The 27,301-nt window shown below is 32.7% G+C and overlaps 1 protein-coding gene across 16 annotated transcripts; it reads left to right on the top strand.

The window, feature by feature from the left end:
- The first annotated feature begins 860 nt into the window (after nucleotides 1-860).
- Nucleotides 861-27,301, top strand: LOC112014565 (type IV inositol polyphosphate 5-phosphatase 3). 16 transcript variants are annotated; one of them, XR_010628229.1, is made up of 15 exons: nucleotides 869-1,182; nucleotides 7,849-7,883; nucleotides 7,996-8,206; nucleotides 8,483-8,554; nucleotides 9,767-9,842; nucleotides 9,957-10,061; nucleotides 10,381-11,233; nucleotides 13,146-13,330; nucleotides 19,734-19,842; nucleotides 21,353-21,495; nucleotides 24,175-24,409; nucleotides 25,297-25,355; nucleotides 25,927-26,230; nucleotides 26,327-26,397; nucleotides 26,859-27,301. XR_010628229.1 is itself a non-coding variant. In XM_065771550.1 (13 exons), the coding sequence occupies exons 3-13, from the start codon at nucleotides 7,851-7,853 to the stop codon at nucleotides 25,315-25,317; spliced, it is 2,043 nt and encodes a 680-aa protein (XP_065627622.1). In that variant the 5' UTR covers nucleotides 870-1,182; nucleotides 5,957-6,072; nucleotides 7,849-7,850; the 3' UTR covers nucleotides 25,318-25,840. The 16 variants fall into 16 exon arrangements, 10 of the variants coding, with proteins under 10 accessions (XP_065627628.1, XP_065627627.1, XP_065627622.1 ...); XR_010628228.1 differs by having other exon boundaries at nucleotides 25,882-26,230; XR_010628232.1 differs by lacking the exon at nucleotides 24,175-24,409 and having other exon boundaries at nucleotides 865-1,182.

Raw genomic sequence — 27,301 nt, 5'->3', positions numbered from 1 at the left:
TTTAAATGAGATAGAGAATGTGATAGAGAATCTGTTGGAAGTGTATTTGAAAAAGTGGGTAGGCAAAAGCTAAATGTCGCTGTTCATTAGCCAAACAGTACAAAAATTTGACTAATTTGCTGGAGATGTTCTAAAGTAGTAAAAGTCTTATTTGCCACAAATAAAAAAAAAAAAGTATACCTTTTCAATTTTCTTACTCCCATATAACCTTAACTTTTCTCAAAAAAAAAAAAAAAAACCTTTTCATATATATATATATATATAAAATTATATATTGAAATAGTATCATGGTCACGTATATCTTGCATTCTCTAATATAATATTAGGTAGAATCATGTTAAGAGCATTGGCACAACCCCAAATTGTAAATTTATAGCATCAAAACCATAAAAATGTGTATTATCCGAAACTCCAATTGTAAAAAATAAAAAAATAAAAAAAATTTACAATTGTACTATAATACCATCTTATAAATAAGACCATATTATAAATAAGATGGTACTGTTGTAAGATGATATTTTAAAAAAAAATTTATTAGGTTTTGGATTTTATTTAAGCATTGTGTTATATTATTTTATTATGTAGATATATTATTTTAATGTGTTGTATAATAAAATAAAAAATAAAATGTTAAATAAATTGTAAAACATAGTATAATAAATATAGCAGCTTTTGAAATGATAGAATGAGATATTTTTTAGAAACCGAATCTAATCCTCTAAAAAAAACCCGAAGGCCAAAAAAAAGAAATAGTAATAGTCTTATTTGTAGTTCACAACTATATGTTTAGTCCTAATTTATCGACATATATATGAAAGCGACATAAACTGATTCCGAGACGACGAGTAAGGACGGAGGACTACTACAACTACCATTGTTGTTGGATCAAAGATTCAAACGAGATGTAGAATAAAAAATTAATTAAAAAAAAAAGGGGTAGAAAGGAACATTGGTTTTCTTGGCACTTTATAACACAGCCGAAGCTGTACCTTTCTTTAGTGACACACACTGATCCAATAGCCAAATTTTCTCAGAAAAAAGAGAGAAAGCACAATAGATCTTACCTGAACTGAAAAACAAATAGTTGCATTGATTGAGGCAGAGGCAGAGGCAGAGAAGAGAATCCAAGGATAGCTTCTTGGTTAAGCGGTTCACATCTACTAATTAAGCCAAATCTCAAAGGTATGACTCCTCACTCATCCACTTAATCTTTTTATATTTATCAACGTTGCCATTTTCCCCTTCTCAGTTTCTTCTTCTGTCTCTCTCTCTCTTATGCTTTTTTTTTTTTTTTTTTTTTGTGTGGTTATCTTTATTTTCTTACTGATAGTCATTTCTGCTAATGAAAAATGAAAGTATATGAGATATGAAAGTTATGTATTTGGTTTTATTGATTGGTGTTTGTCGAGTGTTCTTTTTTCTTTTCCAGGAGAAGTTGAATTTAGTTGTCAAATTTTAAAAAAAAAATGAAGATCACCTAATTGATTATCTTTCCTTATTTTATAGAAAACTATCACTAGATTTTATTTTATTTTTTGGTTCTTTTTTAATCCTGGGCAAAACCCAAAAAAGATGAAGATCTCTCAATTAATCAACCAATTCTTAATTTGATTTGAAGCAAAGAATGCCCAGGAGTATATTTTGCAAGACTCTCCTCCTTACTTTATTTTTAATCATTTCCATTTTCTACTTGGTGCTTTTTCTTTACAGAACCCTGGCTAGCTACAATGACTTAAGAAGTTAGAAGTTCCTCATTAAAAAAAAAAAATGTTAGAAGTTATAACTCATAAATCCGTAGAATCATCATGTAGCTTTCCACCTCGAGGAAAGGATTAGATCAAAATTACTTATACTCCCCTAATCCCCTTTGATATAGAATCATTGAAACCAAGCCAATATTGGCTTATATGATCTTTGATTGTTGTTGTTGTTGTTTTTTGTTTTTTGTTTTTTGGTTTTTTTTTTAGTTTTTTATAGTTTTTTGGTACTGGAAGTGAGATGGACGTGCCACGTGTCCAAACAAGCTGGACCACACAATAATTAACTAATAGGTAACGTAGTAGGTAAAAAATAAAAAAAATGATGGGATGTGGCCATTGATTATCTATTTGTGTTATTTATAATCAACAAGATTTAATCATGCATAATAGAAGAGCATGCTATGCCGACATGAAAGTCAATCTTATAAGTTATAACTAAACGAGATAGTTAGTGCGTGACAGGTCAAACATTTTGGTATAATACGCACTAGTTAAAAAAATATTTTAAGTATAAGAAATGCTAACGAATACTGTTAGGATAATAATTAATAATTCAGTTAAAAAAAAAGAAAAAAAATGTTAATATTTTGACAATTTTTTTTTTATTTTTCATAAAAGTAATGTCAAAATTTTCTTAAAATTGATTATTAACTATTGCCATAATACACCCTTTAGCATAATCTTTTAAGTATTTATCTACTTTTTCAGGAAAGCTAGGAAAGCTTTTAAGCAAAAGTATTATAATAATGCTTTCAAAGTGTGAGGCAAAAGTATTAGAACTTTTTTTTTTTTTTTTTTGAGAAGAATATAGGTTAGTTCTTAAGATAGAAATTTAGAATGAATTCAACTTTATTGATCTATATTTTACACTCTCCCTCCCCCCCCCCTAATCCTCTTAAAAAAGCAATGTTGAGTATTATTTTTGTTAAAGAAGAAGAAATGGGGTCAAATCCACCGCATAAAAAAAAAATTATTTAACTTTGTAAACATCTTTATATATAATATTTAACTTTTAATTAGACTCTAATATTTCGAAAAATAAGCTTTTGAAGTCTGACATTTTTATACGTCATTATTTTAATATATATATATAATTTAATTTTAATATACATTTAAACCCTTAGAAGTTGTTTGGGTCAATAGAGAAGCAAATATGGCAACTTACTCTTCGGCCCCATGGTCTTTAGAAAATTCCTTTTCAGGTACCTTTGATTTTGGGCAGGCCCCCTTCTTTTGTTTTGTCATCGAGGAAGCTGAGCTAGTTAGGTAGGCTAGGCTTGCTCCTCCTTTTTTAATCTACTTTCTGGTTTTCTAATAATATTTTCACCTTTATTTAAAAAAAATAAAAAATTAAGCACGCATTTCACATGGAAGAAATCACATCTTACAAAGTTTTTACTTACTTTTTTCCTAAAAAAGAATTATATCTTAGAAAGTTTGAGTCCAAAAGGGGCGCATCTTCATGTGTATAGACACTTCAAACTAAGACTGAGGGGATGTATCAGTATCAACTATCAAGTATCAACCTAGGGTGAAAGACAGGACCCCTTAAATTCATACCTTGTGCTGCATCATGAAAATCAAATTCTTATGTAATTCGTCCATTTCTGTTGTGTTGTGCGCACATTAGTTTAAATTTAAATGACAAAATTTTGAATAAAAATCACCAAATTATAAATAAATAAACAACCAAAAAAAAAATATATATATATATATATATATATGAAGAAAGCTTACAGATGGGTCAATTTGAATTCACAACTTTTATAAAAATTAGAAGTTTATTTGTTTTGAGAAATAATTTTTAAACTGTTTCTTGAAAATTACATAAATGTACAACTGAGTTTAATTGTGTTGCTAATTTGTTAGCTGTGTATGCTGTGTTTCTGATTTTTTTTTATTTTTTTATTTGGTTGGAGGATTTGCTAGCTCAGATTTTGCATGGTGTGCTTTTTGATGTACCATGTAATTTTTTATTATTAATAATATATTTTTATTAAAAAATATATTATTTTCTTTTAATTCAAAGGAAAATTTTTTTATTTCCTTTAAAAAAAGGGGGAAAAAAATTTACGACATCATAAAATTATAACAGATTTGAGGTGGTATTGAATTTATACGATGTGTCGTCACATGTTTCACAAGGGAGGTAACCCAACCCTATACCTGTCTTTGTCATAGTGAACAATGCTTGGGTCCCAAGTGTCAATCAATTACACGTTGCTTAACAGTAAGTTTTGCCTCTCAGGCTCAGCTGTCGCAATCCCTCATATATTTTCTCTCTTTAGTGACAGTTTGGTATTTTTATCGTTTTTACTTTTTGGTAACTTACTTATCAAAAAAAAATATAATTTTTAGTAATTTTTGTGTTAAATGTGTGACGAGCTAAAAAGTAGTTTAAAAAAAAATTAAAAGTTAACTTAATGGCAAATTAAAAGAGATAAGACAAAAAATCAAAAATCAAACATATTTTTTTATTTACCCAAATGGATACTTATTAAGGTTTTGTTAGCAGGAGAATTCAAAAGGAGCATAGAAAAATAACAAAAACTAATAAAAATATAAAATTTAAATTAACGGAGATCCTAGGTCGACTCAAGTAAATAAATTGCATGTATTATAAAATTCTACATATACAAGAATTATTTTAATTTGACAAGACAATAGAATTTTCGTTTTGTGGAATCATTTTATGATAAAAGACAGAATGGTCACAGCAAGGATGTAACAAAAGTACCATCGTAAAGAAGGCTAGTCACATGGATTGTGGTTATTATTGATGAGTATAGAGTACTACTTCTGCACCTTGCATGTTTTCCCAATAATCACCCAAGTTGCATAGCATAAGAGGATGCGCAAAGCAGAATGGAGATTTTTTACCCTTTAATTTCATCCTTTCAAGTACACACCGCGTAGCTAATTAGTAATTACCACTGCACCTTTGGGCTGATTTGATACATCTCTAGTGGGGAGTCTTGGGTTTAGACTTTAGAGTTGCGGGAGGGTAGTATATTATTACTTTTTTTTTTTTTTTATATAAATAAATATTATTTTTAACCATCTAAAAAGAAAGAGAAAAAAAAATCACATATTTAATTAATAATTTTCATACTAAAAAATCATTTTCAAGTCGTAAATCATGTTGTATATATATATATTAATTAGAGCCAATCCTCACTTATATAGAATAGGATATATAGTTCTGTCCGTCTTTTGATTTTGTGTAATAATCTTTTTTATTTTTTTTTGGTAAAAGAAAAATGGGTAGAGGGAGGCGACCAGTGTGACTTTTTTTACTTCGACGTGACCATAGTAACATCTTACTTGCTCTTGAATGAGACCCCATACTCCTGGTTTGTATAAGGAACTCACTCATTTTTTAGGTCGATTGTTTGTGATGGAGATAAGATATAAAGAATACTAACACACAATTACTTGTCTAAAGGCAGATAACATAAGTTTGGCACTTTGGCTTAATTGTTAAGTCTCAAATGATAGTGTTCTATCCAGTGGCCGGTTTTTTCTCAAGATATATAATAATCAATCAGAAGTTAGTATGTTACCTATTATCAATAGTATTTCTCATCTTATGAGATAGTAGTTCTCATCTTGTTTTCTTATGAATGAGGATTCAAATTTAATATAAAAAGTTACTCGAAAGTTTTATGAGAACTTTAACTATAAATTACTTATCAAGGCATACGCATATAACACGAAGATAAAGAAAAACGATGCATTCCAACCATATTGATTTCTTGACATAAGAATATGTTTTTTTTTTTTTTGGTTATGTAAATTATAAATTATTAAAATTGGATTTCAATTTCTTTCTTTTTTTTTTTTTTTTTTTTTAATAATTTTTTTTTGACAAAGGAAAACAAGTGGCCGATTGGAAAAGGGAGAAGAAAAAAACACTCTACAATTGACTAAATGATCTTGAACTGTTTTTAATGCAAAAACAATCTTGGATTTAGTTCCAGGATCAAGTTTCTAAGAGATAGAGAGATGGTGTTTCTTAATTGGTTTCCTGTCACAGAAAGTTCAAAACAAACCCATCACATGATACTGGACAATTATAGAAAATATTTATCTGAAGTTTTGTAACGCAATAACATTCTCTAATTCTCTCTAGTCTCTACTTCGTAGGTGTATTTATAGAAAATGCAACTTATTTAGGTTCAAATCTCCTGTTTAAGGGGGAAAAATTATCCACGTTGGAGACTCGAATAATACAGCAGAAGTTATCATCATTTATTGAAAGCTCAAACTCTCTTTGAATTTTCAAGTTGTCAGGAATATTCAATAGTCATTGGTAAGCAATACCCATTAATGTGTACCCTTTCTTTTAGCTGTGTGATTCTTTTATTTATTTGTCAAATTACAAATGGGAAAGTTGAGAGCATCTTTTATTCCATCCTACTTTGCTTTCTTGAAGAATTCTAACATATTTTTTAAGTTCCCACCCAAACCTAACCATCATTTTCTTCAAAATCGACCACACTATGGCAGCAAAGAATAATAGCCAAAACATCCATGCCATCTAAAACTGATAGTGATCGCAATCAACAATTGATGAGCTTATTTAGAGATTTTTTCTTTTGAGAAGAAATGAGATATTTATTATTTATTTTTTTTGAGACAGAAAAAAGTTGAAGAGGTTTGTACTGTATAAGAAAGACAAAAGAAAAAACAAAACTAACGACCTCCACTGTTTCATGAACCATGATTTTTATTTTCCACATGGTGTTGTTGTCAAAATAAAGTGATTGTGACAATAATATTGTCGGTCTAGCTTCAGCTTCAAGTGTCCAATGTCCAGTGTTGTAAGTTAGTGACTAAACCAACATCATAGATCATGAAAGTGGATTTGGTTTTTAGGTCTAGTGCATTAGACACAATCAGATGGTAACATGTGTTTAAAAGTAGATATGTGTTATCATTTCAACGATACTGGACCCAAACGTGACCCCATGAAAATGAAGATGAAGGTATTTGAATGGGATAACCTTAAATATGAATATTAGACAAAAATACAAAAATTAAATAAAAATGAGAGAGAGAGAGAGAGAGACTATGGGTCCCTTCCAGCCGACCTGCCACTATCGTACAATGTCCACACTACCCCTAACTCAAGTATATAATAATATTTTCCTAAAAAAAAAAGTATATAATAATATATAATATAATATATAATATATAATTTAATTTACTATTAAGTAAAGTAGCTTTTCTCCTATTGGGTACTGCTTGCTCGTAGGTTGTTACTTGTTAGTAGTCATTAATAGTAATAATAAATGAGTGCTTTGTAGATAGTGGTTAAGGTTAAATTTTTTATTATAAAAATTTTTTCAATTTTTTTGGATGTAATCACATAAGTTAGTTAAGAAAGTATTTATTTATTTTCTTTTGTTGCTTCTCAATATAATGGAACTCAATAATTTTATCCTTAACAGATCTTTTAAGTGTAATGCTAACAAAAGCTATAATAATAACAAGTGCCTACTGTTTTTTGAAATAATAATAATAACAAGTTGTGGAGAATTTTATAATTCGTCTAGTTTTTCTTGATATTTTAAAAGCAAATATTGAGACGGTATGTTAAACCTTAAACCTTATTTTTTTTAAGAAATGATACTCCATCCAAGATAATCAATTTCTTCATCTTTTAAATATCTCATTGATTGATGGAAAATTATTGAATACTCCTTTCTCTCACATGAATTATGAGTTTCACCAATTTTATAAGAAGAGAAAATACGCATTTATCGTACTTCGAGAATACTCAATAATTATCCTCTTCTTGATGAAATGTTATTCGTTGAACGCTGGGTACAACGAGTCTAATATTGGTTTTGGACTTTACCTAATATTAAATAAATTAGTCCACCTATCAAAAGAAAAAAAAAAAAAAAAAATAGTCCAAAGGTCAAAGCAGGGATAATAAACAAGTCCATGACCTCCCGCTGCCGTTATTTTCTGGCAACGTTGGTGCTTACTTCTTCTTATTTATTTCTATTTCTATTGAAAATTGCAAGCTTCACTTTGATAATTTTGTTGTGGCATTTTGTTTCCGCTATATCTTGAACAGATATGAAGCAAGGTTCAAAGCAACAGCAACATGAGGTAACTACTTCTCTTGTTGACGTTGTATAAGTATAAGACACATAAGTATATGCAGCTGTTTTTGGTATTTGGGTTTTGGATGACAAAGAAAAAAGAGGTAAAAACATTGCAGAGAAGTAGGGCTGAACTGTATTGTTTGGATTGGTGCGTGCAGCTGTTCTGGCCTAGAGTTGTGATGCGTAAATGGCTTAACATCACCACCCAGGACTCTGATTTCAGTGCTGACGAAGATGAAGATGAAGAGGAAGAAGAAGAAGAAGAAGAAAATGATGACCAAGGCCAACAACAACAACAACATGACACTGACAATTCCAACCCTCAAGGTCACTCTCAGTCTCTCTCACTACTCTCTTTTTCTAGAGCTTTATTTTGAATTTTAGGAACCCATTAAGAGTTTTGGTTAATTGGTTCTGAATATGCTATTAGGACTACTGGAACTGGTTCTTATAATCCTTTTTTTTACCTGAATTTATTGGAAATTTGGTTTGTAGATGAGTTTTGAGTGTCAACCATAAGAAATTCTCTGTTCTGGGCTGCATTTTATAGTTTTGTGTAATGCATTTTATGTTTTGGCCTGACCATCAAGTGGGTGTTTGTAGCATTTGGTCAATTGGGAAGACGATTGAGGCCTAGGGGCAACAGAGGGTATCGTGGTTGTGTTGATATTAATGGTAACCTTTCAAGTTCACAGTTTCAGTTTTTCTAAATTGGCGCAGCATGATCAAGATTTACTTCTTTAATAGAATTTTCAGTGGCTTCTTGAAATTGTGGCAAAACATATTTTGGAGACGGAGGAAGAGATACCATTTGACTCTGCTCTTGACAACTTTTAATTCTTGAATTAAGATCATTCATCCCATTTTAAATTGTGCACAGTTGGATTTGATTATAATTTCTTATCTTTTGGAATTTTAGAAATTTGATTTTTCAAGTGGAATTGGGTTGAAACAGTCAAAATAGTGGCATTGGAAATTGGGTCTCCACTGCTGGCCAAATGGAATCTAGAGTGATTTGAAATTTAAAGAGAAGATTGCTTGATGTAATTAGTCAACTGTGCTTGTTGTATTGGTTTAGTTTAGTTCTTAAATATGAATAAGATGGTAGCTGTATTAAATTATGTTACTGAAATCAGGTGTATTAGCATTTTTTCTAATCAACAAGTTGGAGAATGCTTCAAACTATGGCATGCCTTTTCTGGATGAATCTTGAGATTGGCCGTCATGGTCCTCTTCCTGCTCATTCTAGTAAATGCAAATGTCTGGAGATATTAGATTGAGTTTTTATATTTGGGGAGAGGGTAGAGAATTTGGCCCCCACATGATAATGGAATCATCCTGTGGTATTAGATATGAGCCAGTTAAAAATTACTTTCATCTTCTTTTGGAGTAATGACTCCATTTTATGCAACAACCTGGTTGTTTCAGATGCATATAATTCAAAAGTAAATTGTTTAATTTCTGCTATCTTCCAGTATATTTATATATAATTTGTTTTTTAGTTTAGGTTAGTGGCTTACTGTAAAAAAAATGTAGTCTTATATATCATGTATATTTTCAGTTTTAATATTGTCTTCTCTGCCTTATTTAATTTTTTATATTCTTGTTTGTGTTAATAAAAATGTTAATATACTATATATATATATATATATATCTCTATTGGTCCTTCCGTCTTGTTCTGGTAAATTTCATGTGTACATGGCTAATGGAGCAATGAGGTGACCTATTTTTAATGACATGGCTTTGATTTACAATCCTCCCCTCACACACACCCCCCCCCCCCNTAATATACTATATATATATATATATATATATAATTTTTTTTTGATAAGTATGTATTATACTACTTTATTATGTTGTACAACATATATATTTTTTGGACCTCAGATGCTTTTCCAAGTTTAAGAAGAAGAAGAAAATCAGAGACTTTTAGGGCACAGTATATAAACTCAGAGGAACTCAGGTATGGTACACTTAATCTAACAGTTAGTTATATTGATTCGGGTATGTGTAAAAGTGATGGTCTATCAGTCTGAGTTAGCCAATTATTCTAATTTCTGGTCCTTTTTTGTCCTAGAATATGTGTTGGGACTTGGAATGTTGGAGGGAAACTTCCACCTGACAACCTAGATATTGATGATTGGCTAGATGTTGATGAGCCAGCTGATATCTATGTGATTGGGTGAGTGTATGTTTTCTTGAATTTCTTTTGGTTACTGATATTACATTGAAATACAATAAGTTGCCAATCATGTATGTTATTTGATTTACATGTATACTTTGTGTAAAGATAATTGGTGCTTCCGTGTTTGCTTTAGATTGTGCTCGCCTGCTTTGTTAACTGTCATAGTTGTTGATATTGCATTTATCTCTAAAAAATTAAAGTGTTCTTCCTCTATTTTAAAATTTTAATATATTGTAGCAGTCTCTATTCTCTTAATCTGTTGTTTATATTTGGGAGAGTCTTTCATAGAAGCATGACTTATGCTTTATGTATACAGTCTTCAGGAGATTGTGCCATTAAGTGCTGGGAATATCTTTGGTGCTGAAAGTAACCGTCCAGTTCCAAAGTGGGAAAACATTATTCGTGAAACACTGAATCGAATTCGACCTAAAAAATCCAAAATAAAAAGCTTCAGTGATCCACCTTCTCCATCAAGGTTCAAGCCATCTGATGATATCCCAGGTATAGAAGAGGAGGTATTGTTTGAAAGTGATAGTGATGTAGGTGAGGAAGTTCATCCATTTGATGAAGATTCCAATGGTTTTGATGGAGTCAAGGATAAACCAATCACCGAGAAAAGCACATGTTTGAATTCTGGAGTTTCAGACTGTACTGGAAGTGCCAGATTGCCAGGTGAACAAGAGTTGGAGAGGCAATTTTCTTCTCCAAAGAGGTTGGATAGGTTAAATTGTTTGCGGACAGAAGATTCAGTGGATGAGGAAACATCAGTAGGCCAAAACACTGGCAAATTAACCAGAATGCTTAGTGGATCCGAAAGGATTGGTTTGAGCTGGCCAGAGCCTCCACTAAACTTGCTATCTCAGCCTGTGTTAGAGAGACCAAATTCCTTAAGACCGATCAGGTCCTTTAGGGGAACCAAATCTTTCAGAACATACAGTTCTTTCAAGTCAACCACAAATGAAGTGCCATCGCAGATAGCTTTGCTTGCAGAAATTGACCTTGAGTCTCTTTTTAAGAGGAAACGAAGATCATCATTTGTAAGGATAGTAAGCAAGCAGATGGTTGGGATTTTCCTCACTATATGGGTTCGTAGGAGCTTGCGCAGACATATTCAGAACTTAAAGGTGTCTACTGTTGGTGTTGGTGTTATGGGCTACATTGGAAACAAGGTTTGCTTCTTTTCCTTACATCTCTTTGCATTTTTGTGAATTCTTTTTGACTGTTCTGATTGTTTTATTTTCATTGTTATAGTAATGGATTTTATTTTGGGATTACTAATAAGTTTCACTAAGAAAATACGAGAGGGATATAATCCTAGTACACAGGATGCATACAAGAGAAACACCCAAAAAAAAACTGTTTTTTTAATAATTTATTTATTATTTGATAGTTAGAAACACCCAAAAACAAAATTAAATCTAAAGTTCAGAAGATCAAGGAAATCCAACATGTGTGAAAAGAGAATAAACAAGTAGTTCCTGTCCAATAGTAGAGAGACATGAAGAACAAATTTTTAGCCTCCTTACTGATCACTCACATAACTCAAAGATACACACATCCCTTCTCTCCAAAATTGCTAGATTATACACAAAAGGAATTGACTTTCAAATGTCATCATTGCATCTTCTTAAGAAAATTTTCTTTCTAACATGCCAATAGTTTAACCACTGCTCTTGGCATAACCCTCCTAACCCTGAATAAACAAAACACTAGATGCCAATAGTTTATCTCGCCAATTTCACAGTATGAAGAAATAAATGATTTAAACTCCCACTCGATCTACACATACAGCACCAAAAGCAAAGAGTATTCCACACTTGCTCAAACTATCTGTTGTTAAGATCTACCCCAACATGTCACAGGGTTTCCCCCCCAAACACCACACACCCCCAGGAGAAAAAAAAAAAAAAATCACAGCCAGACCCTACCCAAACCTGTATTTCGAATGACATGGCATTGATTTTTTATATTCACTGAAAAGATCACAGGGATTATCCAGATTGCATCTACCTTAGAAGAGCAAATCTTGTATCACATCTTTACGTGCTTCTTTACATACAATTGTTAGGCACTGTTGTGCCTAGGCACTGAATTCCTTCTAATCTCTATGCCTTAGAATTCTAGGCTTCCCCATTGGGATGCTTTTGAAGGATCTAAAGTGGAACCAACTAATGAAACAATGTATTTTGTACAGACTATGAGAATTGTCCCCACTTTTATCCATTTAGGTCAAAATTTTCTCCTCCCTTTCTTATTCATGATTTCATAAGCTAACAGAAGCTATTACATCATCGATTGCTGAAGGCCTAATGTCATATTGTGAAGTTTCTGTTTAGATTGGTGCTGTGTAATTAATGAAGGTGAGAAGCTGCATGTTAGAATCCATGGGGCTTTGGCAAGTATCTAAAACTTGAATTTTGTGCCTGTCAAGCATGTTTATAATTTAAAACTGTTAGAATTATGGTCAAATGATCAAATTCACAATTTTCTAATTGTTTAAGCTTTTGAGACAATCAGTAATTTATTATGGTGTTAGAGCAAGAGGTCTTAAGTTTGATTTTTGTCCCCACTCTACCTCTCATTTAAAATATTAGAAACTCCTACATGTTGGGTCCCATTTATTAAGGGGGAGTTTAGGCCCACACGTGAGAGGGAGTGTTAGAACTAAAATGATTAAAGTTATCATTTTAGAACAGCTTATGTTTTTGTGACAATCGGTAATTTATCAAAAACAAAATGTCTCCTATGTAAGAAATTATGCCATAATTATCAACCTTAAAGATTAGATATTGTCTACATTATGCATGCATTTGAAACTTTTTGGATGACCACATCAGAACTTCTATGTGGCTTGCAATCTTTTGATGTGAATATTTGGAGAAGAAAGCATACCTTGCAACTAAATAATGAAATCCTAGGTCCTTGCTTCCCTAGCCTCATGATTTGATATTCAGCACGTAGATGGTAACTGTTAATGTAATTAATTTTGATGGGTAATATTAATTTTTCTGTTTTCATTTTTGAAATCCATGTAAGCTATGGCAGTCATATAGATTTCATGACAGTTGTTCAATTTTCCAGGGATCAATCTCTGTCAGCATGTCCATATATCAGACCCTTTTTTGTTTTATATGTACCCACCTGACATCAGGTGAAAAAGATGGAGACGAGCTAAAAAGAAATGCTGATGTGCGTGAAATACATCGAAGAACTCATTTTCATTCATATTCTGATATTGGGCTTCCCAAAAGCATCCTTGATCACGAGTAAGTATATGCCATACCATTGCAAAACTCTGAACTGTTCTCTCTCTCTCGTTTCTTGACAAGGATTTTTTTTTCTTTTTTGGTTTATTTGATGGTATCCTTTCACTCATATGATGGTGGCAATAGTTAGGGCATGTTTGGTGCACTATAATGGTGATTACAATGTAATAAGAATAAGTATTACAAGGAATCTATCAAAAAAGTATTACTAGAAATACAAGAAGCTGTAATGGAATAATTATTTATATTCATCCGTTTGGTGATAACACAAGGATAGAAAAATTCTTAATTTGTATCCTTTAGTTTGGTACAATATGATAAAGGGGTGGAATGACATCATATTTTAGCCAAATTTCTTAATGTACCATTTAAGAAAAAATTATATATTTACACTTTCTGTAAGTTATTATTATATATAAATTGAAAAAAAAAAGGTATATAATTAATATTATTGTTATAGGCTGAAAATTAATATCTCCATAAATAAAAATATGATAATATCTCCAATGAACATTAAAGTCTCAAAATAACAGCAAAATAATAATTAATATTATTTTGTGCTTGTACTGTTATCATAATAATTCACTTTGTAATTACAGCAAAATAATGATGTGGTATAATCATAATGATTTAGTTATCCTTAGACATAACCACTAAATACGCAAAAACTGCTATCATAATGATTCAGTTTGTATAGATGATTATATCTCTTAGGTTGAGGATGTACTTGATGTCGTTGCAGAACAGCTTGAACTTGATGTATTACATTTCAGTTTGAATTAGTTAATGAAATTTATCTTGACTTCAAATAAAAAATGGTTCGGTTTGTACTCACAAAAATTAATGAATTGCTGCGTACATGATAAAGGAAACTACCCAAAAAAAAAAAAAAAGAATCTTCTTTTTATTTTTTTTTAGCAAAGGCTAAGAGATATAAATTACACTCCTTTTAATAAGAAATAAATATATTTCATTTTAAAGAATAACTATTCCTGAGGAATAACTATTACAAGTAATAAAAACACAACCAAACAATTGAATGGTTATTCCTAACTCCTAAGGAATAATTGTTACATTACAGAGTCTATTACAGTGTACCAAACATGCTCTTAGTTTTGTAAAGAAGGTATTTCATTTGCTAATGTGGTAGTTAGGTTCTATTTATTCAGCTGAAATTCTTTGTTCGTTCTTCAATGTGAAACATCTCTTCTGTTATATTCTGTCAAATAGTATTGTTTAAAGCTGCCCTTGAGCTTGGGTCAGCTGGTAAAGGGATGGGATGGGATTTTCATAAGTCTTAGGTTCAAATATTATCAATCAAAGTGGAAAAAGAAAATAATTGTCTAGAGCTCTTTAGTTTTAGAGTGACTTTTTCCAATAATTTTATGTTCTAAGTGCATGTTATCCTAATAATTGCCTTGTTCAAGCCCAAGTGGTTATTTAAAGTTTTCATAATCTAAATGCATCAGTTTCCGTCATATTTTTGAGGAAAAGTTTCTAAGTCTACTACACATAGTTCAGATATTTCTATTGGTTAGCGTTGTAGCAAAATCTGTTGGCACTTACTTATATTTCTCTTCCATCGCTAAGTTTTGGTGGCCTTCCTGTCAAGGGTATTGGGTAGTCTTTGGATGGAAGAGTTCATGGATACTAGTTGACCATCCAAGGCATTGAACCTAGTGTTCAAATTCTCAACCTTTGGTCAAAGGTCTTGGATGACTTCATTATATTTTATAGGGTTTTGTGCAAGGAACTACAAGGAGTTTTGTGTTGTTATGGGAATTCAAGTATGTTCTTGATAGTATCAGAAGTGAAAACTAGGGTTTCTGGATTTAGGGTTCAAGTATGTAAGGATGTGTGAGAATGGATGTGGATTCTTGTGGATGTGAGGACTAGGATGAGGGATTTAGGACATGGTAGGGTTGGGTGAGGCTATGGAAGAATGTATATGATGATTTTGAAGATGATTGTGGAAGGGAAAATATACTAGGGTTGAGATGGTGCAATTAGGGTTAGGGTAAGGATGATGGAAATGGAATGGGGAAAGATCTTGTATGAAAAGATGGATGAATGAATGGAAGTGTGTGACTTCTTTGGGAGAGTCACCTTCTCCAAGTGAGACTACTTCAAGGGAGTCTCTTCAGTTAGACAAGACTATTCAAGTCTAAGCACACAGATGATGAGCAATTTTATTCAATGCATAGAAATGAGAGTACAAGCATGTATTTATACTACCACAACCCTACTCTCATTGGCCACATGGCTCTATCTTATTGGTTCACTAATCTCCCATGTGCAACTATTAAATTCATCATGTAAATCTATGAATCACACATGTGATATATGTGATTATTGTACAGCACTTGGTCCATCTCATCTAACCACTTGGTGAGTATCCATTGGTCTTAATGACCAATAAAAGTAGGTGCTTCCAATAGCACCATTATGCACAAGGCTAGGAGTTTTTCCAATTTGGAAATAGTAAATAGAGCCCACTAAAGAAGCTATTGGCACGATAACTAAATAAAGAGAAGCAACACATATGCCGTGCACTGTATGAACACTAATGGATAGCCCAATGTGTTAGCTCGTGAGTTAGACCACGTTGATTGGGACAGCCTAATACTTTAGAATTCCAAGTCCAACTATATTGCTTTGTGGATTTTGGTGCGAGCTTGGGCGTAGTTGCTGGCAGTGGTTGGGTTATGGGGTCTTGGTGGGGGTGGCTTGGGTTTTGGGCTTTTTGTGTTTGGAAATTTGGGGTTTGCAGGGTTTTTTTTACCTTGGTGGTGAGGATGGTATTGGTTGACAGAGAAGGGTGACAGTTATGGTGGCTTTCTTGGCTTTGCTTGAAGACTGGATTGGGATTCATTCTTTCACTAAAATTTGACGCAGGGAAAAACCAAAAGAAAAAATAAGATAAATCTAGGATATTAGATAAAATACTAATAACCTAATTATCTAATAAGACCTAAAATAAAATCCAGATGACCAATGATAAAATATATTTGACTTCTGAAATTTTTTTTTAAAAAAAATAATAAAATAAAATAAAAACAGAAAAAAAAAAAAAAAATTCTTTGTGTTCCTTCATTTTTTTTAGCTCAATATACTTAAAAAGGATGTCTTCATAGATCTTAAGTTTGATGCTAATGATGGTTGAGCTACATTAATCTCTTTATAATGTAAAGTTATTCATTCATTTTGAATGTGGTGTATTTTCTTGAATATTACATTTATATCCAAATTGGAGAGAAGAAAATATTTATGTATTAGTTACACACATGGATGTGGTATAAAGATTTCTACTGCTCAAATTGTACTAGCAGAACGAGAGACTGCTGATGTTTGTGTCAAATTTTGATAGCACTTCTGCAATTAAGCTAGGAGTGGGAATAATTGAATATCTGTAGCTCCTCATAGAGATACCATCTCCTCATCCTGTCATATATTACAATAATCTGTCTGAAATGTCCTATATAAAAAAAAATATGTTTGATATTAAATTAATTTTCAGCTAATTTTCAATTTCATTTTTCTGATATACTTCAGGAGTTATGTCTTCCTTATTTGAAAATAATTGGGTTAATGACATTATCTTTTTTTTTTTTTTTTTTTTTCCACAGAAGGATAATTTGGTTGGGTGATCTGAAAAAAAAAAAAAAAAAAGAATCTTCTTTTTATTTTTTTTTAGCAAAGGCTAAGAGATATAAATTACACTCCTTTTAATAAGAAATAAATATATTTCATTTTAAAGAATAACTATTCCTGAGGAATAACTATTACAAGTAATAAAAACACAACCAAACAATTGAATGGTTATTCCTAACTCCTAAGGAATAATTGTTACATTACAGAGTCTATTACAGTGTACCAAACATGCTCTTAGTTTTGTAAAGAAGGTATTTCATTTGCTAATGTGGTAGTTAGGTTCTATTTATTCAGCTGAAATTCTTTGTTCGTTCTTCAATGTGAAACATCTCTTCTGTTATATTCTGTCAAATAGTATTGTTTAAAGCTGCCCTTGAGCTTGGGTCAGCTGGTAAAGGGATGGGATGGGATTTTCATAAGTCTTAGGTTCAAATATTATCAATCAAAGTGGAAAAAGAAAATAATTGTCTAGAGCTCTTTAGTTTTAGAGTGACTTTTTCCAATAATTTTATGTTCTAAGTGCATGTTATCCTAATAATTGCCTTGTTCAAGCCCAAGTGGTTATTTAAAGTTTTCATAATCTAAATGCATCAGTTTCCGTCATATTTTTGAGGAAAAGTTTCTAAGTCTACTACACATAGTTCAGATATTTCTATTGGTTAGCGTTGTAGCAAAATCTGTTGGCACTTACTTATATTTCTCTTCCATCGCTAAGTTTTGGTGGCCTTCCTGTCAAGGGTATTGGGTAGTCTTTGGATGGAAGAGTTCATGGATACTAGTTGACCATCCAAGGCATTGAACCTAGTGTTCAAATTCTCAACCTTTGGTCAAAGGTCTTGGATGACTTCATTATATTTTATAGGGTTTTGTGCAAGGAACTACAAGGAGTTTTGTGTTGTTATGGGAATTCAAGTATGTTCTTGATAGTATCAGAAGTGAAAACTAGGGTTTCTGGATTTAGGGTTCAAGTATGTAAGGATGTGTGAGAATGGATGTGGATTCTTGTGGATGTGAGGACTAGGATGAGGGATTTAGGACATGGTAGGGTTGGGTGAGGCTATGGAAGAATGTATATGATGATTTTGAAGATGATTGTGGAAGGGAAAATATACTAGGGTTGAGATGGTGCAATTAGGGTTAGGGTAAGGATGATGGAAATGGAATGGGGAAAGATCTTGTATGAAAAGATGGATGAATGAATGGAAGTGTGTGACTTCTTTGGGAGAGTCACCTTCTCCAAGTGAGACTACTTCAAGGGAGTCTCTTCAGTTAGACAAGACTATTCAAGTCTAAGCACACAGATGATGAGCAATTTTATTCAATGCATAGAAATGAGAGTACAAGCATGTATTTATACTACCACAACCCTACTCTCATTGGCCACATGGCTCTATCTTATTGGTTCACTAATCTCCCATGTGCAACTATTAAATTCATCATGTAAATCTATGAATCACACATGTGATATATGTGATTATTGTACAGCACTTGGTCCATCTCATCTAACCACTTGGTGAGTATCCATTGGTCTTAATGACCAATAAAAGTAGGTGCTTCCAATAGCACCATTATGCACAAGGCTAGGAGTTTTTCCAATCTGGAAATAGTAAATAGAGCCCACTAAAGAAGCTATTGGCACGATAACTAAATAAAGAGAAGCAACACATATGCCGTGCACTGTATGAACACTAATGGATAGCCCAATGTGTTAGCTCGTGAGTTAGACCACGTTGATTGGGACAGCCTAATACTTTAGAATTCCAAGTCCAACTATATTGCTTTGTGGATTTTGGTGCGAGCTTGGGCGTAGTTGCTGGCAGTGGTTGGGTTATGGGGTCTTGGTGGGGGTGGCTTGGGTTTTGGGCTTTTTGTGTTTGGAAATTTGGGGTTTGCAGGGTTTTTTTTACCTTGGTGGTGAGGATGGTATTGGTTGACAGAGAAGGGTGACAGTTATGGTGGCTTTCTTGGCTTTGCTTGAAGACTGGATTGGGATTCATTCTTTCACTAAAATTTGACGCAGGGAAAAACCAAAAGAAAAAATAAGATAAATCTAGGATATTAGATAAAATACTAATAACCTAATTATCTAATAAGACCTAAAATAAAATCCAGATGACCAATGATAAAATATATTTGACTTCTGAAATTTTTTTTTAAAAAAAATAATAAAATAAAATAAAAACAGAAAAAAAAAAAAAAAATTCTTTGTGTTCCTTCATTTTTTTTAGCTCAATATACTTAAAAAGGATGTCTTCATAGATCTTAAGTTTGATGCTAATGATGGTTGAGCTACATTAATCTCTTTATAATGTAAAGTTATTCATTCATTTTGAATGTGGTGTATTTTCTTGAATATTACATTTATATCCAAATTGGAGAGAAGAAAATATTTATGTATTAGTTACACACATGGATGTGGTATAAAGATTTCTACTGCTCAAATTGTACTAGCAGAACGAGAGACTGCTGATGTTTGTGTCAAATTTTGATAGCACTTCTGCAATTAAGCTAGGAGTGGGAATAATTGAATATCTGTAGCTCCTCATAGAGATACCATCTCCTCATCCTGTCATATATTACAATAATCTGTCTGAAATGTCCTATATAAAAAAAAATATGTTTGATATTAAATTAATTTTCAGCTAATTTTCAATTTCATTTTTCTGATATACTTCAGGAGTTATGTCTTCCTTATTTGAAAATAATTGGGTTAATGACATTATCTTTTTTTTTTTTTTTTTTTTTTCCACAGAAGGATAATTTGGTTGGGTGATCTGAACTACAGAATAAACCTGTCGTATGAGAAAACACGAGAACTTATTTCCAATAAGGATTGGTCCAAGTTGGTTGAGAGTGACCAGGTAAATTATCAAACTTTTTATGGTAGTATGAATTACTGAAGTAATTTATATCAGTGTAGCACTCTAAATGCCCTGGTCATTTCCTCTTATTTACTATGAAAGACAAAAGTGATGGGCTCACTTCAAATTATCTTCAATAGTAGGCCAAGAATGTATATTGTATTCATCAAGAAAATGTAGTAACTTGTAAAATGTGAAGCAATTGAAGTTGTATTTCTTAAACATTGCAAATTTTCTGGAATATCGCCTTATTCTGGTGACAGATACGTGAAAAGATTTGTTAGCAATTAATTTAACATGTAATTAAATTAATTCATTCTGGTGACAGATAATGTTAGCATGCAATTATTTATTCCTTCTGTCCGTGGTTACTTCTCCATTATCTTTATTCATCTTCTTCACATGCAAAATTAACTAAAGAAAAAAACATTGCAACACAGTAGAATGTAACATGCTCTAATGGTCTTGGAGTCTGTGGCTATATTTTTATAATGGTTTTAATTATCTGGATATAGTATATGAGAATTGAAGTTTCTAGATAATGCTTTTGCAGTTAGGCCTTTCTAGGTGATATATTATCCCAAAATAGAGATATATGCTAAAAAGAATGGGCAGATCAATGTTTTCTGAATATTGAGTATTTGCATTGCACTTGTTAATCTTTTACGTTATAGAGAAACATGAAATAATTTACTAAAAAAAATATATATATATATATATATAAAAGAAATAAAAGACAATTGAATTGCAGAACTTAGTTTTAATATTCATAGAAACCAATGCTAACTTAAACCTGAAGCCATCAAATTGAGTGTGGATCACCAATGATACCACCATATGACTGATTGTCCATCAGATCTCTGTTTTATTGTATATTAATTTTTGGGTTCTAGATGCCGTAACATATCATGACACAAAATTCTATTATATGTTTATACTAAGATGTGCATTATTGACATAAAGTCAATAGACTCAATACTGCTTGGGAAATCAATAATTAAGAGAATTTGAGTGAAAGTCTAGTGGAGCTAGGGAATCATAAATGAAAGGCATTTGGAGCTTAAAGTTGTTAACTTTGAGTTGCATTGAACCTTTAGTTACTCAACAACCTTTTTTTGTTGAATAATTTTACTCTTTATTGTAGCATTACTATTTATATTTTTAATTTCTTAAAAAAATTGAGAAAAGTTGTGAACCCCTTTCTTGAACTTTGACCACAGGAGAGGGAGGGTTGTGAGTGAGGATAATAAATATCATTAAGAGAACGTTTGTCTCCTATGCATAATTATTTTCCTAATGAAATTTCAAGCAAACATGCCTGTTCACATATGTGTGTGTCTTCTGATGTTTTGAGGTGCTAAATTTCAGAATATATATCTTTTAAGTATCATTTATCTGCCATTGCAAACAGAAGGCAACCTTATCCTTTTATAAGATATAATTATGTAGAAAGTAAGCCTTATAGAATGCCTATTTGGCTTTTAATTACATTGAGATCTTATTCTGACAGCTTCTGCGGGAGCTTAAAAAGGGTCGTGCATTTGATGGATGGTTGGAGGGTACCTTAAAATTTCCACCTACATATAAATATGAAGTCAATTCAGAGAAGTACTATGGAGAGGATCCAAAGTCTGGGAGGCGTACACCAGCATGGTATGATTTAATTTGCCTAGTCCAAGGGCTTGATCTCCACTCCTGCTATTATTGTGCTTATTTAGTTGTTCACTCATCCTTAGCAAATGATTAATTGATCATGTTAGAGTGAATTATGATTTAGACTGTACTGTTTAAGTAAACCTTATCCTTCAAATTCTTAGTTAAGGTTACTTTTCTCTAGTATTGATGTGTATCTACAGTGGTTTTTTTAGGGTTCTTTTGTTTACCTTTTCAAACAAATGCATCTCATCCCTTTCGGCTTGCATGTCTTTGTGGCTAGTGGTAGTTTTTTTATATGTTTTTCTCTGTATGTTCATCATAGTATTGTTGCCTTCGCTGTGTGAGGTGCATCTCACATGTTCAATAAATTTATGAAGCTTTAACAGTTCCTACTACTTTTTCTGAGTGTGTTTGGATGGAGGGGGAGGAGAGGGAAATAAAGGAAAGGATAGGGAGGGTTTAATGAATCTTGTTGAGATGTTTTTAAAGGGGGAAGGGGAAGGGTTTGAGGGGATTTGGAGGGCTATCTTAACCCTCCAAACCCTCCTTTTTAATCCCTCAAATTGGGGGAATTTGGAGGGGGAGGGGAGGGGATGGGTGATGCGAATCTCAATTGACACGCTTTGAGACCCAACAAAAATATTGGAATACTTGCCCAAGAAAGCTAAAATTCAGATTTTTGATAAAACCCTGACCCAACGTTTATAAGTGAAATGCGAACTAAAGGTATAAGTAATAGACCTTGACCCAATGATTATAATTGAATCACGAACCAAAGGTATAAAGTTTGAACGCCACAAGGAAGAATTCCTGATAAGTTCACAGTTCTTGAAGAACCAAAAAAAGAGCAAAGCCTCACATTTTCTGATTTTTATTCAATAATTCCCTTATTACAATGAGTGCATGCTATTTATAAGGCATGATTGAAAATAGAAAAATATAAAAAACGTACTAAATAATAAAACCCTAAATAAAAGTTGATTTGGTCTTAAATTAGCAGATCCAAAATAGGAAAAATAGCTAAAAACGTTCTAAATAATAAAAGCCTAAAATTAAGGTAGATCTAGTCTAAAATTAGATGCTCCAGACTAGGAAAAATATTCATTAACTGATATGGAGTTGAAAAATCAATCAGCCATTAATCTACGCCATAAATCATGCCCAATTAAGCCAGATTAGCCTTCCATCGCTTGGATTAAATTCATTACGCCTTCATCTTTCTTTGGGCTAAGTTTGGAATGTCCTCCGTTAGAATCAGCCCAAATCTCTTGAATCAGCCCATTAAGTGCTTCTTTGATCTTCTTGGATCTTGCTTTAGTAATAGGCCCAACTGGAACATGCAATGGATCCTTGAATGCTTGTTGATTCTCATCAATGAGTTTCACTTATATTAATAAAAAATTAATTGTCAATTTTGCCCTTATGATGTCAATTTATATTTATTTCTTTAAAATTAAAAAAAGAAGGTCATAATTGTCAATTTATATGACCATTCATCTATTCCTCTTTCCCCTATTTAATTTTAAAACATCCAAACAAGGGGAAGGGGTAACCATTCCCCTCTCCTATCCTCTCCTTCGAAGCCGCCCCCCACAATTACCCTCTACTCTCCCCTCCCTTAAAAACTTCCAAACACACTTTAATTATTTTCATCTACTTTGTATTTACTTTTCTTTTTAAAATTAAAACAGGTATCTATCTTGCCATTATTAGCTTCAGGAGAACTCATATAAATGAATGCCCAGTATTGAGAAGGTCCAACTGGCAGTCCTTACTAGCTCAGTAGCTTTTCCTTGATCTACCTTTTGGTGATAGATTCTGAAATTGATTCTGAGAGCTGCAATGTCACATATGTAAACTGAGAATTTTTGTATAGGGAGTGAATATTATAGAAGAAATTGTGTGCAAAGCATTTAGCTTTTATGAGGCAGCCATGAAATGGAAGTCTACTGTCCTGAGTAGTATTAACTTGTACAAAAACAAAACGTCTGATTTGACGTTGGGTACCTTATACATACCTGCGAGCTACGTTTACATTGCCATATTGAGTAATGGCATCTTTCCTCTCTTAATTTTACCACTACCTCCAACCGAACCATCACCATAGGTTGGGCCTTGGTGTGATGGCAAGTGCCTTCCATAAAAAACGTTAGGTCGTGGGTTTAAGTGCAAGAATCAATCAACCTCTCCAAAAAAATTGGGGGCAAGGTTGCCTACCAATCACGTCTCCTAGACCATGAAAAAGCAGGACTTTTTGTGTTTTGGCTACGCCAAAGAGAACCAGCACCATTTCATCATCTTCCCATTTATAATGTAATAAATTATTGCAGTTCTGTGATTGGTCCATCAGCTATTGTATTTTGTAATTGTTTACTTCTGCTTTAAGAATTTTCCCTTACATGGTTGATAGGCTTAGTTTTGATTCCCATATGGTAAAAACACATTTCAAGACTTAGTGAACATGAAAGTCCCCATTGGTCCTTAATTGAGATCTAAAGAGACTGATCAAAACTAGATATATTCTGATATATGTTTGTCAAATCTGAATCCTTTTAGATGAATGTCCAATCCTCACTTAATTGTCTGTGATAATTAGGTACCAATAGCATCTATTCCCTCATCGTTTGATGATCAATTTCTTGTGTAAAGTTACCTTAGCATTCACTCCTTTTCCAGGTGTGATCGTATCCTTTCATGTGGCAAGGGAATGAAGCTACTGAGTTACAGGAGGGCTGAGCTTAAACTTTCAGACCACCGACCTGTGACTGCCACATACATGGCTGAGGTTGAGGTGTTTTCTCCTAGGAAGTTACAGCGAGCACTCACATTTACAGATGCAGAGATTGAAAATGATGAATCCATTGTGGATATGGGTATAGAAGTCGGAATAGGCCGCTTAAGATTGGAAGAGGTCAGTAATTTCCATTCTTGTATATTTCTAAAGGTGCCAATCATTTTCAACATATTTTATTTTCATGTGGTCCCAGAGCTGGGATTCACCAGGGGTAAAGTCTTCCCTCAGCCTATAAAAGCCCCCAACCCTGATGAAGCCAGGATTTGAATCTCTCTGGTAGGATACCAAGAAGTTTTTACTAACAGGCTGGCACCTTCGAGGGTGCCAGTCTTTAACCCACCCAAACTATATGTTTATCCTCTCTCTGGCTTGAATGTTTAATCTTTTGTTTGATTGGGAAATTTTTTTCTTGCTAATATTTAGCAACTCGTCTGATGCGCTGAATTTTCCTCAAGGTGTGAGTTGGATTTCCCTTCTCTTTTTTTTTTTTTTCTTTTTTTTTTCCTGCTTCAAAATGCCCATGTGCCTAGTGTGTGTGTGTATATATATATATACCATGGTGTCTCTAAAACACAACTAGTTGTCTCGGTTATAAGCTTGGATATAGGATATAGTTACATAATTACATTTGTTGTTCAACTTTTACCCCAGCCAAGAAACCCAATGCAAGAGCTAAAGGTTGCCATTGGATCACATGCTTCCCCACATATTTCATGTAGCTTAATCACAGATAAACTGCAAATTAGTGGCTGGGGGAATTCATATAGCTTATTATCCTGAGTCAATGTTAATAAATTACACTCCCAAACTAAAATGCTGTTCCTTCTTTATTTCTTTTTCCTTTTTTTTTTGTTCATTATTTTCTTTGTTGGTTGGGAGAGAGAGAGAGAGAGGAGGGGGGGTGGGGGCGGAGCCTTCTATCATGTTGGATCTATCCTATTTTTTCTGTATTCATACTCAATTCAATTCTCTCTGGTCATGGATTTTTTTTTTTTCCTTTTCAGGACATACCTGAAGAGTGTTAAGGAAGACTAATATTTGACAACATTCCAAGTGGCTATGGGTTAGAGCTCTTGCAAATTGTAAAAATTTCAATATTACTACTACACTTCACATTCATTCTTTTGATTTCATAAATTTGTCATTGCAGTTAAGTGTATAGTTGTCTTATGTAAGGGGTTTTTACCAATGGGTCTTGCAGAGAATACTAGTTCTAAAGTTGGGTTTCTACATGTGTTTTAGTGTATGTATTGTGTATGGAATATCATCGTGATTAGTGAAGAGTTCCCTAATTTTTAGAAAGTATATATTGTAAAATATAACAGTTGCACGTTTGCATGAGATAGTGCTGCTATGTTCAGCCTTAAGTCCTCTTTCCATTCAAAATTCAGATTTTTATTTTTTAATATAATTGTCATAATAGATACTACCAATGTACCCAGACTGTGTGTTTGGCAACAGCTCTGCTGAAGATACAATTGTAAGATGTCATCTCTATATTTTCCAATAGCATCTTTGGGTCCATTGCCTTAAAACTGTTTACATGGATGATGATGTACTATTTCTTTTCTTTTATGATAATTCAATAGATACAATGAAAGAGATGAGATTTGAACTCTGAATGTCTCCGTCAGGAACACCAGGACGTGCTATTTGACTAACAAGGCTTTTGACATGATGTACTTCTCTTTTAACTATTAGGGTTTGATTTGAATTTCAAACCTTAACACTATAAGATTGCTCAGTTGGACGCGGTATGTAGAAACCCTTGATGCATTCGAGCCTATAGGGATGATTTTCTAGGTGAATGTGATATGTTCCATGACTGAAAATGTCCTACGCTGCATGTTCACCTAATGCTAGTGGCAAGCAATTCGATTTTCATTATTGCATATGAGGGATGTTCTCAAAATCTTTCATCCTTTGAAGAATTTGATGGTAAATGGATTGTTTCCTCTATTTCTGTTTGTGCCAAGTGACTTGTAAAGAAGTTGTACACAATGCTGGGCTTTTATTCATTTTCAATGCTTTCAGGGAGGAATGCAGTTGATTCAGAGAGAGAGAGAGAGAGAGAATGTATGCGCGCGTGCAATTTGTTCTATAAGGTAATGTTTGTTTGAAGAGCATTAAAAATGGATATTACCAATTTTATTACAAACGGGCAACCTATGTATCTTACACCACATCAGCTATTTAACAATTATATTGCCACATAATCTTTTAAATGAATTCTTATTATTCTGTTTAAGGGGAAAAAAAAAAAAAAAAAAAAAACCCTATGGTTATTAGCAAGGACCATATTCTCACATATCACTATCATCTACACCTCATTCCTCCGTAAGAATAGATGAGCATCTATATTTTTTTTTATCACTTTATACTTTATAAATTACAACTTATCATATATTTATTTGACTTTCTTTATAAGATAACCAAAGTTTAAAATAGTAAAAAAATTAACCTAGCAAACAGTAATTGATAGAGTATTAAAAATAACCAATTAGCATACTATCCCATCAATATCATCATCGCTCATTTCCCTTTGTCATTCCAAACCTTATCGTAGGGTACATAATGGCATCTACATTTTTGCTATGTTGAAGTCCAAGAATGTGTCCAATTTCATGTGGCCACCGATACCATGTCAACTTGATCACCGTTTGGGTTATCGATCCAGTTCTCATCGGCATCAAAGTGCATTTTTCTTTTCTTTTTCATTGAAGAATGCATAATTGGGACTCGTGTTGCCATCGGCTACTCCACAGTTGGAGTCATCATTTTATTGAGGGTGCTAGAGTTGAGCCTTCCTGTAAAAATGAGATGAAAATTCTTCTGGAAAGATTATATTGCACGTTCCAAAATGTTCATCGAACTCATCCTTGTCTTTTACAATAGCATGATCATATTTGCTTAAACCAATGCTGTGGTTTAACTTTAAGTAGCCGAATGCTCTGAGGTAACGTTTGATCTCATGTAGCCCTTCCACTGTTTGGCCCTTGTGACTTGTGA

Source organism: Quercus suber, unplaced genomic scaffold (genome assembly GCF_002906115.3).
Source record: "Quercus suber isolate HL8 unplaced genomic scaffold, Cork oak 2.0 scaffold_45, whole genome shotgun sequence".
NCBI classification, from domain to species: Eukaryota; Viridiplantae; Streptophyta; class Magnoliopsida; order Fagales; family Fagaceae; genus Quercus; species Quercus suber.
This window is presented reverse-complemented; position numbering and strand designations above follow the sequence as displayed.

What these genes read in the sequence shown, in the direction of transcription:
- LOC112014565 (XM_024046955.2), top strand. Translation starts at nt 7,851, where the DNA reads ATGAAGCAAGGTTCAAAGCAACAGCAACATGAG. An exon ending in TGACAATTCCAACCCTCAAG is followed by an intron (nt 8,207 to 8,482) that starts GTCACTCTCAGT and finishes GGGTGTTTGTAG; the next exon opens with CATTTGGTCAATTGGGAAGA. An exon ending in ATAAACTCAGAGGAACTCAG is followed by an intron (nt 9,843 to 9,956) that starts GTATGGTACACT and finishes TTTTTGTCCTAG; the next exon opens with AATATGTGTTGGGACTTGGA.